Below are 14,177 nucleotides of genomic sequence, written 5' to 3'. Positions count from 1 at the left end.
GATGTTGAATAGTCGGCCACCTGAAAAAGTCGAGCAAATTGGTTCTTGAATGACCAAGGTTGCATCCCACCTGTCCATTCAAAATCGGATATAATGCCAGCTCCTAACTTAAAGTTTAATGAATCACTAAACCAAAGGGGGGTTACAACTTACAACTGAGATCTCTATTTGCAGCTAAAACACCGCGCCACCACTCCGAGTGCTTTTTAGTGTTCCGATATATCACCGTATTTAAGCATTATTAGAATTTTGAGAAAATTGAAAGTTTAAATAATAAATGCAATTTGTGTGGTGAGTGTCAGTAATTAAGGAGATTAGAATTTTGAGAAAAAAAATCAAGGAGTAAGTAAGGGTATTTTAATATAAACCATACAATTATTCCTTTAATTTAATGATTCCTTAATATTTGTGCAATCACCTAAAACATCAAAAGAAAAGGAATGGAGGGAGTATTTACTATTTGGTTAAAAAAAGTGATATTTACTATTTTGTATAAAAAAGTTTGTTAATTTTCTTTTTGTACAAAGAAATTTGTTATTTTTATTAACAACAAAAGGAGTTTTTTTATTAATGACAAACGGAGTTTATGAAAATGACTGGTGACAACTCAGTTTATGAAAATGATTGGTGACAAGACCTTAAAGTTTCGTAGAATATACTACTCAACAACCAATCATTTGAAGCTTTGTCCATAAACAAAAAAACAATCATTTGAAGCCACCACATTTTTTTTTTCCTTCATATTTATCATTTCCAAAGTAATTTAAATATTGCACTAGCTAATTTAACCTTATGGTACCGGTACAAATATATATATTTTTTTGGGTCAAGTTATCGATTGTTAGAAATTTACCCTTTAAAATGAATAAATGAGGTGTCCTGGAGCTTGTATTCGTCTCTGTATATATTATATAATGTCCATACCAATTGAGTTAAATTCACAAAAATATTGATACAAACATTTTATCACGACTCAAAATGTATTTGAACAAAATAAATTTTGATATTTGATTATGTTTAAGACCAGAATAGTATTAAATAATTCTCCTTTCATTTATGAACTTTTATTTTACAGATACCTAGCTAACTTGAGAAAAGGAATCGAATTACATTACTAGTTTAAATTACATAATGTCAATAGAGAAATTAGAGTCTAACATGTTAAATAATGTAATGTAAAGACAAAAGCTAACCCCCTTGATAATGACTTAAATGTAGGTGTCATGACCCCAATGGATGAGCTGGACAGTGAGTGGGATGAGGGAGAGGCAATACACATTCCACAAGTGAGAGCCAAAAGGAATACTACAAGGCCCAAGCATCTCAAGGATTATGTGGTCCCAAAGGGAATATTCCCCAAGTAGTGACTCACCTTGATTCTAGAAGCTATTGTACTCTGCTTAGTCATAGAAATCCGTTGGTAACAGATAAGGATTGTTAAGAAATGCATGTGCTGATAGTACTATATAATGTAATGATTGCATATGAATAAAGGCATAGAATGATTAATGAAGTAATAGTCTAGTTTTCCTTCTATTGCATTTTATCTGAATTGTTTTCTTTACTAGTTGTTGCTGCAAATACACCTTTCAGATCTCATTCATTTACACCATCCATAACAAATTGGTGCTTTCATTTGTTTGCATCATGAGCTCAACAACACCTATCCAACTTGAAGACCTTCAACTCACCATCACCCAACTCACCCTTAGCCAACAGAACTCGCAACTGAACTCCATGGCCTCAAATCTCATGTGGGTCCTTCTGGATTTACCCATCACTCATCAGAGATCTCACCGCTTCCGACCACCACCATCAAACTAGACATCCCTCACTTCGATGGCACCGATCCAATTGGGTGGATTTTCAAAATCAATCAGTTTTTTGATTTTCAACGTACTTTGGAAGACCAACGTCTTCGTATCGCGGCGTTCTAAATGGAGGGAGGAGCGCTACCTGGTTTCAGTGGATGCACTCCAACCATCAGCTTCCAAACTAGCCTGCGTTTTTGCATGCCTTGGAGATGCGACTTGCACCGTCACTGTATGAAGATCCAAAGGGTTCACTCTTTAAGCTCTGCCATACCGCCTCTGTGAAGGAGTATCAAACTCAGTTTGAGTCATAAGCCAACATAATCGTGGGTCTTCCGTCACGATTCTACCTCAGTTGCTTTGTCTTCGACCTCAAACCGATCATCCGTCGTGAAGTACAGGCGTTTCAACCACAAACTTTATCTTAGGGCATCAACCTTGCCAAGCTTCAAGAAGAAAAAACAATGGATCGCTTCCACCTACCCCCAAAATACACCCATTCATCTCCTTCACCATCATAAACTCCACAACCCACATTCAAACCAACCCTTTCAGTCACACCACCAAAAAATCCAACCCCAACCAAACGCCTTTCACCATCGGAGCTACAAGCCTGCCGTGACCATGGCCTCTGTTACAACTGTGATGAACGATTCCAACCGGGTCATAGATGCAAATGGCTTTTTCACATCCTCATTGTGCAACCAGATGCACCAGACCAGAACGACAATGTTGCTGCGCTTCAATTGGAAGTTTTGGGTCAACCTGCCGATTCGGATCCAGATCCAATCGAATCCGTTTCGGCCCAAATCAGTCTACAGGCACTAATGGGTCACTCCGTGCCACAAACACTCCGGGTCATAGGCCGAATCAACAAAATCCCAATTACAATTTTGATCGATTCCGGAAGCACTCACAACTTCCTTCAGGATCGCGTGGCCAAACAACTGGGTTTAGCAACAGACTCAGCTCAATCATTCCATGTCCTAGTGGGTAACGGTGAGCAACTTTGATGCACTTCTATGTGTTCCCAAGTTCCATTATTCTTAGGCCCTCACAAATTTTTTATGGTTCTTTTTGTGTTACCTTTATGTGGAGCTGAATTGGTCTTAGGGGTACAATGGCTCAAAACCCTAGGCCCCATTGTAACTGATTACAACAAGCCCACCATGAGCTTCACAGTGAATGGTGAATATGTCCATCTTTCCGGCATCCATAAACCCGCACCAGAGGAAACTAACCTCCACCAACTCCAACGCCTGGTTGATACTAATGCAATTGATACTTGTCTTCAATTGCAACTACTGCCTACTGACCTATTCCTCCAAGTGCGTCGAAACCCAAGTTACAATCTCTTCTCACTCAGTTTGCATCCCTGTTCCAAACACCCACCACTTTACCCCTAGCCAGACCAATTGACCATCAAATTCCACTCCAAGACTGTAACATCCCGCTCGTCAGCTAATGGAAAGGTCATCTGTTAAATGTATCAGAGGACTAAGATTCATGGAAAGTGATTATGATGAAGAAAGTTAAGTATGACGGAAGATATTTATAAGTAATATCAGTCAAGCAGGGGTTTATGTATCAGTGTCAGGTTAAGCGCGACCAAGACGAGGGGAATTTAAGTAAACTCGCGCAAGGGAGTATATAAGTGTTTTTGGGGCCAAAATATTCATTTTTCACTTCTCTTTCTCTCTCTAGGTTTTGTCTTTCTCTCTCTAGGTTTTGAGAGAAAGAATTATCTCCTCTCTCTCTCTCTCTAGGAGGCCGCCCCTTTTCCTCTCCCAATCCACTCAAACTCTTCCAAGAACATCAAGTGGTAAGCAAGCATGGATCAAAGAAGCTTTGGGAACAAGAAAACATCAAGAGGGAGAAGTTTAGCATGATTGAGGAAACTTGAAGTTAGGGTTTGATCTTGAACAAGATGAAGTTGAAGCTTGTTAGTTGATGCAAATATCATGTGAGTTCTTAGATAGAACCTACCTTGGGTTTATGTGCTTAATTTTGCAAGGAAATCATGATTTTTGTTAAGATTAGAGAAATATGATTTTTAGTACCCTAGCCTTGATCTTGCTTTGTACATGTTATTATTGCCATGAAAGATGTTTTATAATGTATATATATGTTGCTGGATGTTTTGGTGCATTGCAGGAACCATTAGAGTGAGTTTTGGGTCAAAAATTGGAAATTTGGTACCACAGACCCGAAGAACTACGCTATTAGCGAAATCTACGCTAATAGCGAAATTCTTCAGGATGAGCCATGCCCCAGCTGAGCTATTAGCGCAGCTCTCTGGTCTTGGCCAACATGCTTTGGCTTGTTGGTCCATCCTAGGGTCGGTGGTGCATTCCATAGTCTTTCTTTCATCGTTTTATAACTTTATAACCCCAAAACAACATCTAGGCAATGCACATAACATCAAACGATTCTTGAAATGAAAATCATGGCAATCCTAACATGAATGGCAAGAGTGATTCAAGAGAGTTTAGCCGAATTACTCGGGTAGCAAAGAACTAGGCATGGGATGAAAGTAGAGCCTTGACATAGCTTGTCAAGAACTAGAATAGTTAGTAAAGAAATAGAATGTTAGGCATGAGTAGTATGCTTGATTAGATGTGAAGTGATATAGGGTATCCTCTTCGTATAGAACCTAGAGTGCCATACAATTATGGCAAGACGTGAATTGATCAGACATCTCTTCACATAGCAAGTTAAGCAAGCATATAAGTTTACCTCTAGTTGGATCGTATAGGAATCCGAGGTAAAAGAGATAGCTAGTATAGATTTAATACTCATGCATATATATAGACCAAGACTTTAAAGTTAAAGGTGCCATGTCTCTTGTGTCCACACTAGGTTGGCTCAAGGGGTTTCCATTAGGTGAAACGGGGTTAGCCGTAAGGAACCCGCATGTCACTTAGTAAGCAAGATGTAGTGGTCGTGTATCTTGTGTCCACACTAGGTTGGTTCAAGGGGTTTCCATTAGGTGAAACGGGGTTAGCCGTAAGGATCCCGCACGTCACTGCAGGAGTGCCGTCGGTTATACCTTAGATAGGCTTCCATCGGATAGATAGGGATTGCGCTCGGGGTTACTCCACTCGGGGCTTTCCGTAAAATGAACTCAGATAATGTTTGTTTGTTACACGCTAACTTTATGAATGAATCTGACTGTGCATATTTATTAGACATATTTATGTTATGTCATAGAGCCCTTGATGTAGATCGTCAATAAATAGTAAAGCCTTGACGTAGATCGTCAAGAATAGTAGAAAATAGACGTAGATCGTCAAAACTAGTATGATAGCAAGATAAGATACGTTGTTAGAAACATCGTATTTTGCATTAGAGCAAATAGAGAAAAATATGCCGATGACGATTTTAGGTTTCCCCTAATCGTCCGGTTTAGAACCGTGTCATGATTATGTTAGACTTAGGCCTCGATACGTAGAGCGTATTCTTGGCATTGCGGTTTTAGATCCCCCTCGACCGCCATGACACGTAAAGGAAGTGAAGCCTATAACAAGGTGAGAAGAGACTATGACGGCCCTAGTGTGCACGACCGTCTAAGTATGCAAGTCCCCACACACGTATAATCAACCGTCAGGTTGTAATGTAGACACGTGGTGACCGTAGGTTTCCCCTTGAGGTTGCCTATAGCCTAGGATTTCAGGGAACTCACTGAGACCTGATGTCTCATCCCAATCCTTATTTGTTTCAGATAAACAGGTTGGATTAGCAAGCTAGTAGCCGAATGGATGTTGCGACAAGTGTTCGTTCGTACCGCTGCAGGACGATATGGATATTCAAGGATGCATCTACTATACTTTAGAAAAGTTGAGTTGTATTATTATGTACGAACGCATTTGGTTGTATATATATATATATATATATATATATATATATATATATATATTCATTCGTAGTTTTATTGTTGTATATTTTAATGTATCCAGTACTAAACTAACGCACATGCTAGACTTTCTAGATACGTCTAGTATGGGTGTTACAAAGACAACTCCAAAACCATTAATGTGCGACCATACCGTTATCCACACTTTCAGAAGAAGGAAATTGAATCTCAAATCCAGGAAATGCTTTCCAATGGTATCATTCAGCACAACTCCAGTGCCTTCTCCTCTCCCGTTTTGCTAGTCCGTAAGAAGGATGGTACATGGCGATTCTACGTTGATTATCGTGCTTTGAACGTGATAACCATCAAGGATCGGTTCCCTATTCCAGCATATGATGAGTTGCTCAATGAATTGTACGACACCAAATGGTTCTCCAAACTGGACTTACGCTCCGGATATCATCAGATTAGGATGGCAGAACACGATATCCACAAAACAACATTTCGTACTCACCAAGGGCACTTTGAGTTTCTGGTAATGCCTTTTGGGTTATCTAATGCACCCTCTACCTTTCAAGCTACCATGAATCTCATATTCCAACCTTACCTACGTCAATTTGTGATTGTGTTCTTTGACGACATCCTGGTGTATAGTCCCTCCTTTGATACTCATTTACAGCATCTGCAAGTGGTCCTCCAATGCTTAGTGGATAATGCTTCCTGTCTAAAGGATTCTTAGTGCTTTTTTGCACAAAATTCTATTGAGTATCTGGGTCACATAGTGTCAGTTGAAGGAGTGAAACCTGATCCTACCAAGATTAGCGCAATGACTGGCTGGCCGGTACCTAGTAACGTCAGACAAGGTTTTACTGCAAATTTGTCAAGGATTATGCTGCAATTGTTCAACCTCTAACTGAATTATTGAAAAAAGATACATTTCTCTGGTCAGAACATGCTCAAGCAGTTTTTGAGAAGCTGAAGCTTGCTATGACGAATGCACCGGTCTTAGCACATCCAAATTTTGAAGTGCAATTTAGCTTGGAAATATATGCATCAGGTTTACGCATGGGTGCAGTACTGATTTAGAAGGGTCATCCAATATGTTACTATAGCAAGCAATTTTTCCCTCGCATGTTCACTGCCTCAACGTATGTGAGGGAATTATGCGCCATCACGTCAGCTGTCAAAAAATGGCGTATCTACTTGCTCGGTAATACATTCATTATTTACACCGATCAACGTAGCTTGAGGGAGCTTATGACACAGATAATTCAGACACCGGAGCAACAATTCTACTTAGCAAAATTGTTGGGTTATTCGTATGAGATTGTCTATAAGCAGGGGGCGCAGAATAGAGTAGCTGATGCATTATCTCGTGTACAATGTCTGCTGATTACTACACCTCACTGGGATTTTTTAGACAAGTTCAGAACTCAATTGAAGGATGATGAAGAGTTCCAATCCTTGTGTTCGAAACTACAGCAGGATCCAAGCTAGTATCCAGGATTTGAAATGCTTAATGGACTGCTATTTTTTTAAGGGGAAACTTTTTATTCCTTCAGATTCATCCCTTAAAACGGTTCTGCTTGAGGAATTCCACGCTTCAATGCTAGGAGGGCATGTTGGAATCCACAAAACTTATGGTAGGCTGCGGGAAAATGTGTTCTGGCAAGGCATGAAAAAAGATGTCATAGCATTTGTTAATGTGTGCACTTTCTTCCAACAGGTTAAGTCCTCCAATCAGTCCCCTTACGACTTATTACAACCTTTCCCAGTACCTGACAAAGTATGGGAAGATATTTCCTTGGACTTTGTGGTTGGGATCCCTTCGTTCCAAAATTTGACAGTCATTTTGGTAGTGGTGGATCATTTATCCAAAGCCTCACACTTTGGGATGCTACCTACTCAATTCACCGCAGTCAAAGTGGCAGAATTGTTTGGAGTCAAGGTTTGTAAGATGCATGGCATGCCACGAAGCATGGTTTCCGACCGTGACCCTATCTTCCTAAGCTAATTCTGGCAAGAATTGTTCAAATTGATTGGTACCAAACTCCGAATATCAACTGCTTATCACCCTCAAAGTGATGGACAAACGGAGGTGGTCAACAAGGTTATGCAACAGTACTTGCGCTGTTTCGTTCATGAGAAACCAAAACAGTGGGGTCAAATTCTACACTGGGCAGAATGGCACTATAACACTTCGGTGTACTCATCTACAGGACTAACTCCGTTTCAGGTGGTCTACGGCCGTCCTTCTCCCACCCTTGCCTCCTATATTGAAGGATCCACCACCTTGCAAGCTCTAGATGCGACCCTTTCTGAGCGCAACCAGATTCTCAACCTCTTGAAACGCAAGCTCACTAAGGCACAAGACACTATGAAATCTTATGCTAACAAGAAGCGCATTCCACACACTTTCCATGTGGGAGATCTAGTTTATGTCAAATTGGGGCCCTACAGACAGAATTCAGTGGCCGGTAGACGCATTCACAATCTCTCCAAAAGGTTCTACGGACCCTTCCGTATTGTGCAAGTGATAGGAGAAGTTGCTTTTAAGTTGGAACTTCCTCCTACAAGAAAAATTCATCCTATTTTCCATGCTTCGTCTCAGTTGAAACCATGCTTAGACCTAACAACACAGAGTCTCGCGACACCACTCAACGCTGTGAACAACCAGCCCCTTGATCCAACCAGCAGCGATGCTTAACTGGAGAAACGATGATACAAGCGCTGATGTTCAGTTACTCATTCAGTGGGAGGGTTTATTTCCAGAAGATGCAACATGGGAACTGTATGATGATATCAAGACTGCTTACCCACACTTCCACCTAGAGGACAAGCTATTTTTCCAATGAGGAAGGGATGTCATGACCCCAATGGATGAGCTGGACAGTGAGTGGGATGAGGGAGATGCAATACTCATTCCAAAAGTGAGAGCCAAAAGGAATACTACAAAGCCCAAGCATCTAAAGGATTATGTGGTCACAAAGAGAATATTCCCCAAGTAGTGACTCACCTTGATTCTAGAAGCTATTGTACTCTGCTTAGTCATAGAAATCTGTTGGTAATAGTACTATATAATGTAATGATTGCATATGAATAAAGGCAGAGAATGATTAATGAAGTAATAGTCTAGTTTTACTTCTATTGCATAGTTTTACTTCTATTGCATTATATTTGAATTATTTTCTTTAATAGATGTTGCTGCAAATACACCTTTCAAATCTCATTCATTTACACCATCCATAACAAATTAATTGTTAGGACTTAAGCCTATGAGGAGAACCCAACCCAAAAGACTAGTCCAATTGGTTGGAGAACCTCAAGGCTTATGAACCACATCAAGCACTTTGATATACTCGATGTGGGACTCCTAACATTGCCACGCCCTTTAAGAGCCGACGTCCACGGTGGCTTTCACTCTATCGACAATGACCCGATGGTAGCCCTTTTTCTTTTTGGCGGCTTCACTCACTCACCTATCAGTATTCGGTGAAACACCTTAATCCAGCCTATAGGTGGCCCTTTCCGTGGTCCAACTCTCAATTGTACCACATCAAACATTGTACAACATCAAACACTTTGATATACTCGATGTGGGACTCCTAACATTGCCACGCCCTTTAAGAGCTGACGTCCACGGTGGCTTTCACTCTCTCGACACTGACCCGATGGTACCACATCAAACACTTTGATATACTCGATGTGGGACTCCTAACATTGCCACTGTTGTGAATTCGTTGTGAAAACCACACCAATAAAAACTTGATGCGTGGAGCAAATTAATACCAAGCAATCAATCAAGCGGGTGACAAAATAATTTAAACAAAAATAAACAGCAAGAGATAAAGGAAGAAGGAGAACACAAGAATCTGTTTACCCAGTTCGGTCTAATGATGACCTACTCCAGGGGAGAGAGCAGCTCTCCGTTCCACTATAATGATATGAGTTTCTTTACAAAGAGATATTGAAGGTTACAAGAATTAGTCTTCAAACCTAACTCTACCCTCAGTCCCAGCCTCTTCCCGTGACCAAGAGACTCAATCCTAATAGTGCTTTGTTCAAGGTGAATCAAAACAATCCCAACCCTAGTGTTTGTTGCCAAGAGAAATTCTCTATAAACCCTAGTTTGTATGTTGGCTTCTAAACCTTGTTTTTCTACTCGCATAATCATCTGATACAAGGCTTATATTTATAGTGGAAAGCATCCCTCAAAAATTATAACAAAACAGGCCCACAAGCTGTTTTATTTTTCTCCTCCTGCGCGAAATCGGCCACCGAGCTTGCAAAATCGGCCACCGATTTTTCCAGAAACAAAAGTCTCCAAAAACAGGTCAAAATCGGCCACTGTGTGGTACAAATCGGCCACCGATTTTAACAGACAGGATGCACACTTTTGAGTCACTTTTCAACAATTCTCCACCTTGACTCTAAAATAGTGATGATGCCAATTTAACCATCAATCACCTTGCTGCTCTCTCCAACCTTCATCTATTCTTCAATGAAGTTAATCAAGTCCAAGCAATGCTTGAATCTTGATCTTGGTAATGATTTGGTGAACATGTCAGCTGGATTTTCTTCCGATGCCACTTTATCCACCATGATCTCCTTTGTCTCAATCATGTCTCTAACAAAGTGCAAACGAATGTCAATGTGTTTTGTTATTTCATGATAGACCTGATGATTTGCCAAATGAATGGCACTTTGGCTATCACAATGTATCTTCACACACCCTTGACTAATCCCCATTTCTCCAATCATACCTTTCAACCATATGGCTTCCTTGACCCCTTCAACAAGGGCTATGTACTCTGCTTGAGTTGTTGAAAGAGCTACAACTGATTGTTGATTTGCCTTCCAAGTTACTGCTATATCGAACAATGTAAACACAAATCCAGACAAAGATTTTCTAGTGTCTACATTACCTGCATAGTCCGCATCCACATATCCTTCCAAAGCATCCCTTCCTGGTTGTGACCTTGTATACTTCAGACCACCTTTCAAAGTCCCATTCAAATATCTCAAAACCCACTTCAAAGCTTGCCAGTGCACTTGACCCGGATTTGCCATAAACCGACTTATCACACTTATTGCATAGGATAAGTCTGATCTACTACAAACCATACCATACATGATGCTTCCAACCCCACTTGCATAGGGAGTACCCTCCATCTTGCTTTTCTCTTCATCGGATTGAGGACACTGCTTTATTGACAACTTTGTGTGATGACCAAAAGGAGTGCCAACGACCTTAGAATCTCTCATTCTGAACCGCTCCACCACTTTCCTCAAGTAACCTTGCTGAGATAAGAACAACTCACCTTTGTTACGGTCCCTTATGATATCCATACCAAGTATCCTCTTTGCATTACCAAGATCCTTCATCTCAAATTCATCATTCAATCTTTCCTTGAGCTTCTAAATCTCTTGCATGTCAGAACTTGCCATAAGAATATCATCTACATAAAGGAGAAGGCAGAGAATGATTTTCTCATTCCTCCTCATCATGTAAACACAACTATCATAGTTGCTTCTTACAAAACCAGCCTTTACTAGGAACTCATCAAACCGACGATACCACTGCCTTGGACTTTGCTTCAACCCATACAAAGATTTCTTCAACAAACACACTTTTGTATTATCTTCCACGAAACCTTCTGGTTGTTGCATATAGATAGTTTCTTCCAACTCTCCATGTAGAAATGCGGTCTTCACATCCATTTGTTCTAACTCAAGATCATACATGTTAACAATCGCCATAAGTACCCTTATAGAACAATGTTTTACCACCGGTGAAAAGATTTCATTGTAATCAATCCCTTCCACCTGAGTAAAACCCTTTGCTACAAGTCTTGCCTTATTCCTTGGTGCTTCGACCCCTGGTATACCTTCTTTCTTCTTAAACACCCACTTGCTTCCCACTACCCTTTGATTCTTAGGTAATGAAACAAGTTTCCAAGTCTGGTTCTTTTCCAATGAAATTATTTCCTCATTCATTGCCTTCAGCCAGTCCTTCCTTTCATTGCTTTCTAATGCTTCCCTGAAGTTCTTTGGTTCCGAGTCTTGCAATTCTTCAGCTGCATTCAAAGCATAACATATGAGGTCAGCATAACCGTATCTAACAGGTGGATTAATTTGTCTCCTTATCCTATCTCTTGCTAGCTGATAGTCAGGATCAATTGTTTCTTGGCCTTCACTCTCATCAGGTATTGGAGTCTCATCCTCCTCTTCCCTTTCATCAGTGGTAGGCTCCACCTCAAACTGAATTTTCTCTACCCCCATTTCTGAGCTTGTATCCAGGTCTTTGCACTTCATCCCCATGCGGGTCTCATCAAAAGTAACATCCCTGCTTATAATAAATTTTGATCCTCCAGGTTCCATCTTCCACAGTTTGTAACCTTTCACACCTTCAGGATAACCCATGAAAATACACTTCACAGCTCTAGCATCAACTTTGTCCTGTCTGACATGAGCAAATGCTAAAGCTCCAAAAACTTTCAAATTAGAGTAGTCTGCCGGTCTCCCACTCCAAACCTCCATAGGTGTCTTGAGATCTATCCCTGTTGATGGACATCTGTTAATCAAATATGCTGCAGTACTAACAGCTTCTCCCCAGAAACTTTTCGACAATCCAGCTCCCAACAACATACACCTCACACGCTCCAACAAGGTCCTATTCATTCTTTCAGCAAGACCATTCTGTTGAGGTGTGTATGCCACGGTTCTATGCCTCTTTATACCTCGTTTCCTGCAAAACTCATTAAACTGCTCTGAAACAAACTCCAGGCCATTGTCAGTTCTCAACACTTTCAGTTTAGTTCCAATCTGATTTTCTACAAGTGTATGCCATTCTTTAAATTTTTCAAAAGCGTCACTTTTATTCTTCAGAATGTAAACCCATACCCTTCTAGAATAATCATCAATAATAGACATGAAATATGAACCTCCCCCATGAGTTTTAACTGATGTTGGACCCCAAAGATCCGAATGAACATACTCAAAAGGCCTACTAGATTTATGCACACCCACCCCAAACTTCACCTTGTGTTGTTTGCCTAATGTGCAATTATCACAGAAATCTAGTTTGTTCAATTTTTCATTCCCTAGCAAACCTTGTTTAGCTAGCTCAACTAAACCCCTCTCACTGACATGACCTAACCTCAAATGCCACAGTTTAGTTATGTCCAGATTGTCTACACTAGCAACCGATGCATGACCTATAACAGTGGAACCATCTAAAATATATAAACCATGTATTTTAGACCCTTTAGCTATAACTAATGCACCATGAGAAATTCTCATCATACCACGTTCAATTCTAGTACAATATCCTAGACCATCAAACATGCTTATAGATATTAAATTTCTCTTAAGTTTAGGAATATACCTCACATCCTTCAAAAGGAAATCACGGTCATCAAACATTTTGAGACGGATAGTACCCATACCTTGAATTTTGCAAGCCTTATTATTACCAAGGCGAACAACTCCACCTTCTTTCAGCTCCAATGTTTCAAAGTACTCCTTTCTCGGACAGATGTAATAAGAGCACCCAGAGTCCAAGACCCAGCCCTTTTCAGGTTCCCAACTTGTCACAGTTAGTGCTCCAGCACTCTCATAACCTTCCACTTCACTTGCAATCTGAACGGATGGATTACCACTTCCATTGCCCTTTCTCTCCGGACAATCCTTCTTGAAGTGACCATAGTTGTGACAAAGAAAACATTTGTACTTTGTTTTATTATCACCACCCTTTGACCTAGACTTTGACCTGGAATTCTTGCCTTTCCCCTTTCCTCTGTTTTCACTTCTTCCCCTTGAGACATTCAAGCCTTCTCCACTATCATCAACCTTCAACTCTTTGAACTTGGTTAACTCTTTGGTTCCCAAAGCTGCTTGAACTTCCTCCAAAGTGATAGTGCCCTCTTTGCCATAAAGCATAGTATCCTTGAAATTCTCAAATGACTTAGGTAAAGCACACAGTAGGTGTAAGGCTTTATCCTCATCATCCAGGTTTACATCTATGTTCGCCAAATCATCAATAATCTTATTGAACTCCGTCAGTTGCTCCATTATAGGTTTTGACTCCACCATTCGGTAAAAGTAGAGTTGTTGTTTCAGACATTGTCTATGTGCCAAGGACTTGGCCATGTACAATGAATCAAGTTTATTCCACATAGACACAGCAGTAGTCTCCCTTGATACCTCTCTCAACACCTTATCACCAAGACACAAAATGATAACACTGACCGCTTTATCATTCATCTCCGCCTTCTCAACAGGTGTTAGATGCGCAGGCATCTGTGCTTCTCCCTTCAATGCTTCAACACACTTTTGTTGAATTAGAATTGCCCTCATCTTTACCTTCCACAACCCGAAGTCGTTACTACCGGTAAACTTTTCAATATCCCACTTCGAACCCATGATACCTGGTTATTGATTTGACCTTTGCCCCATGGTGGGCGCCAATTGTTGTGAATTCGTTGTGAAAACCACACCAATAAAAACTTGAT

At 40.4% G+C, this 14,177-nt stretch overlaps 1 protein-coding gene across 1 annotated transcript; it reads left to right on the top strand.

Annotated features, from left to right (window-relative positions):
* The first annotated feature begins 1,232 nt into the window (after window positions 1-1,232).
* LOC146915209 (uncharacterized) lies at window positions 1,233-8,371 on the top strand. The gene is made up of 8 exons (XM_085721281.1): window positions 1,233-1,360; window positions 2,482-2,810; window positions 2,925-3,139; window positions 5,876-6,310; window positions 6,404-6,527; window positions 6,614-6,738; window positions 7,391-7,612; window positions 7,763-8,371. Exons 1-8 carry the CDS (start codon window positions 1,233-1,235, stop codon window positions 8,369-8,371), a joined length of 2,187 nt encoding a protein of 728 aa, XP_085577407.1.
* The last annotated feature ends 5,806 nt before the right edge of the window (window positions 8,372-14,177 follow it).

Source organism: Medicago sativa, chromosome 6 (genome assembly GCF_051527215.1).
Source record: "Medicago sativa cultivar Bolivia chromosome 6, Bolivia_mono, whole genome shotgun sequence".
Classification (NCBI taxonomy): domain Eukaryota; kingdom Viridiplantae; phylum Streptophyta; class Magnoliopsida; order Fabales; family Fabaceae; genus Medicago; species Medicago sativa.
The sequence above is the reverse complement of the archived record's forward strand: the minus strand, read 5'-3'. Positions and strand labels throughout refer to the sequence as shown.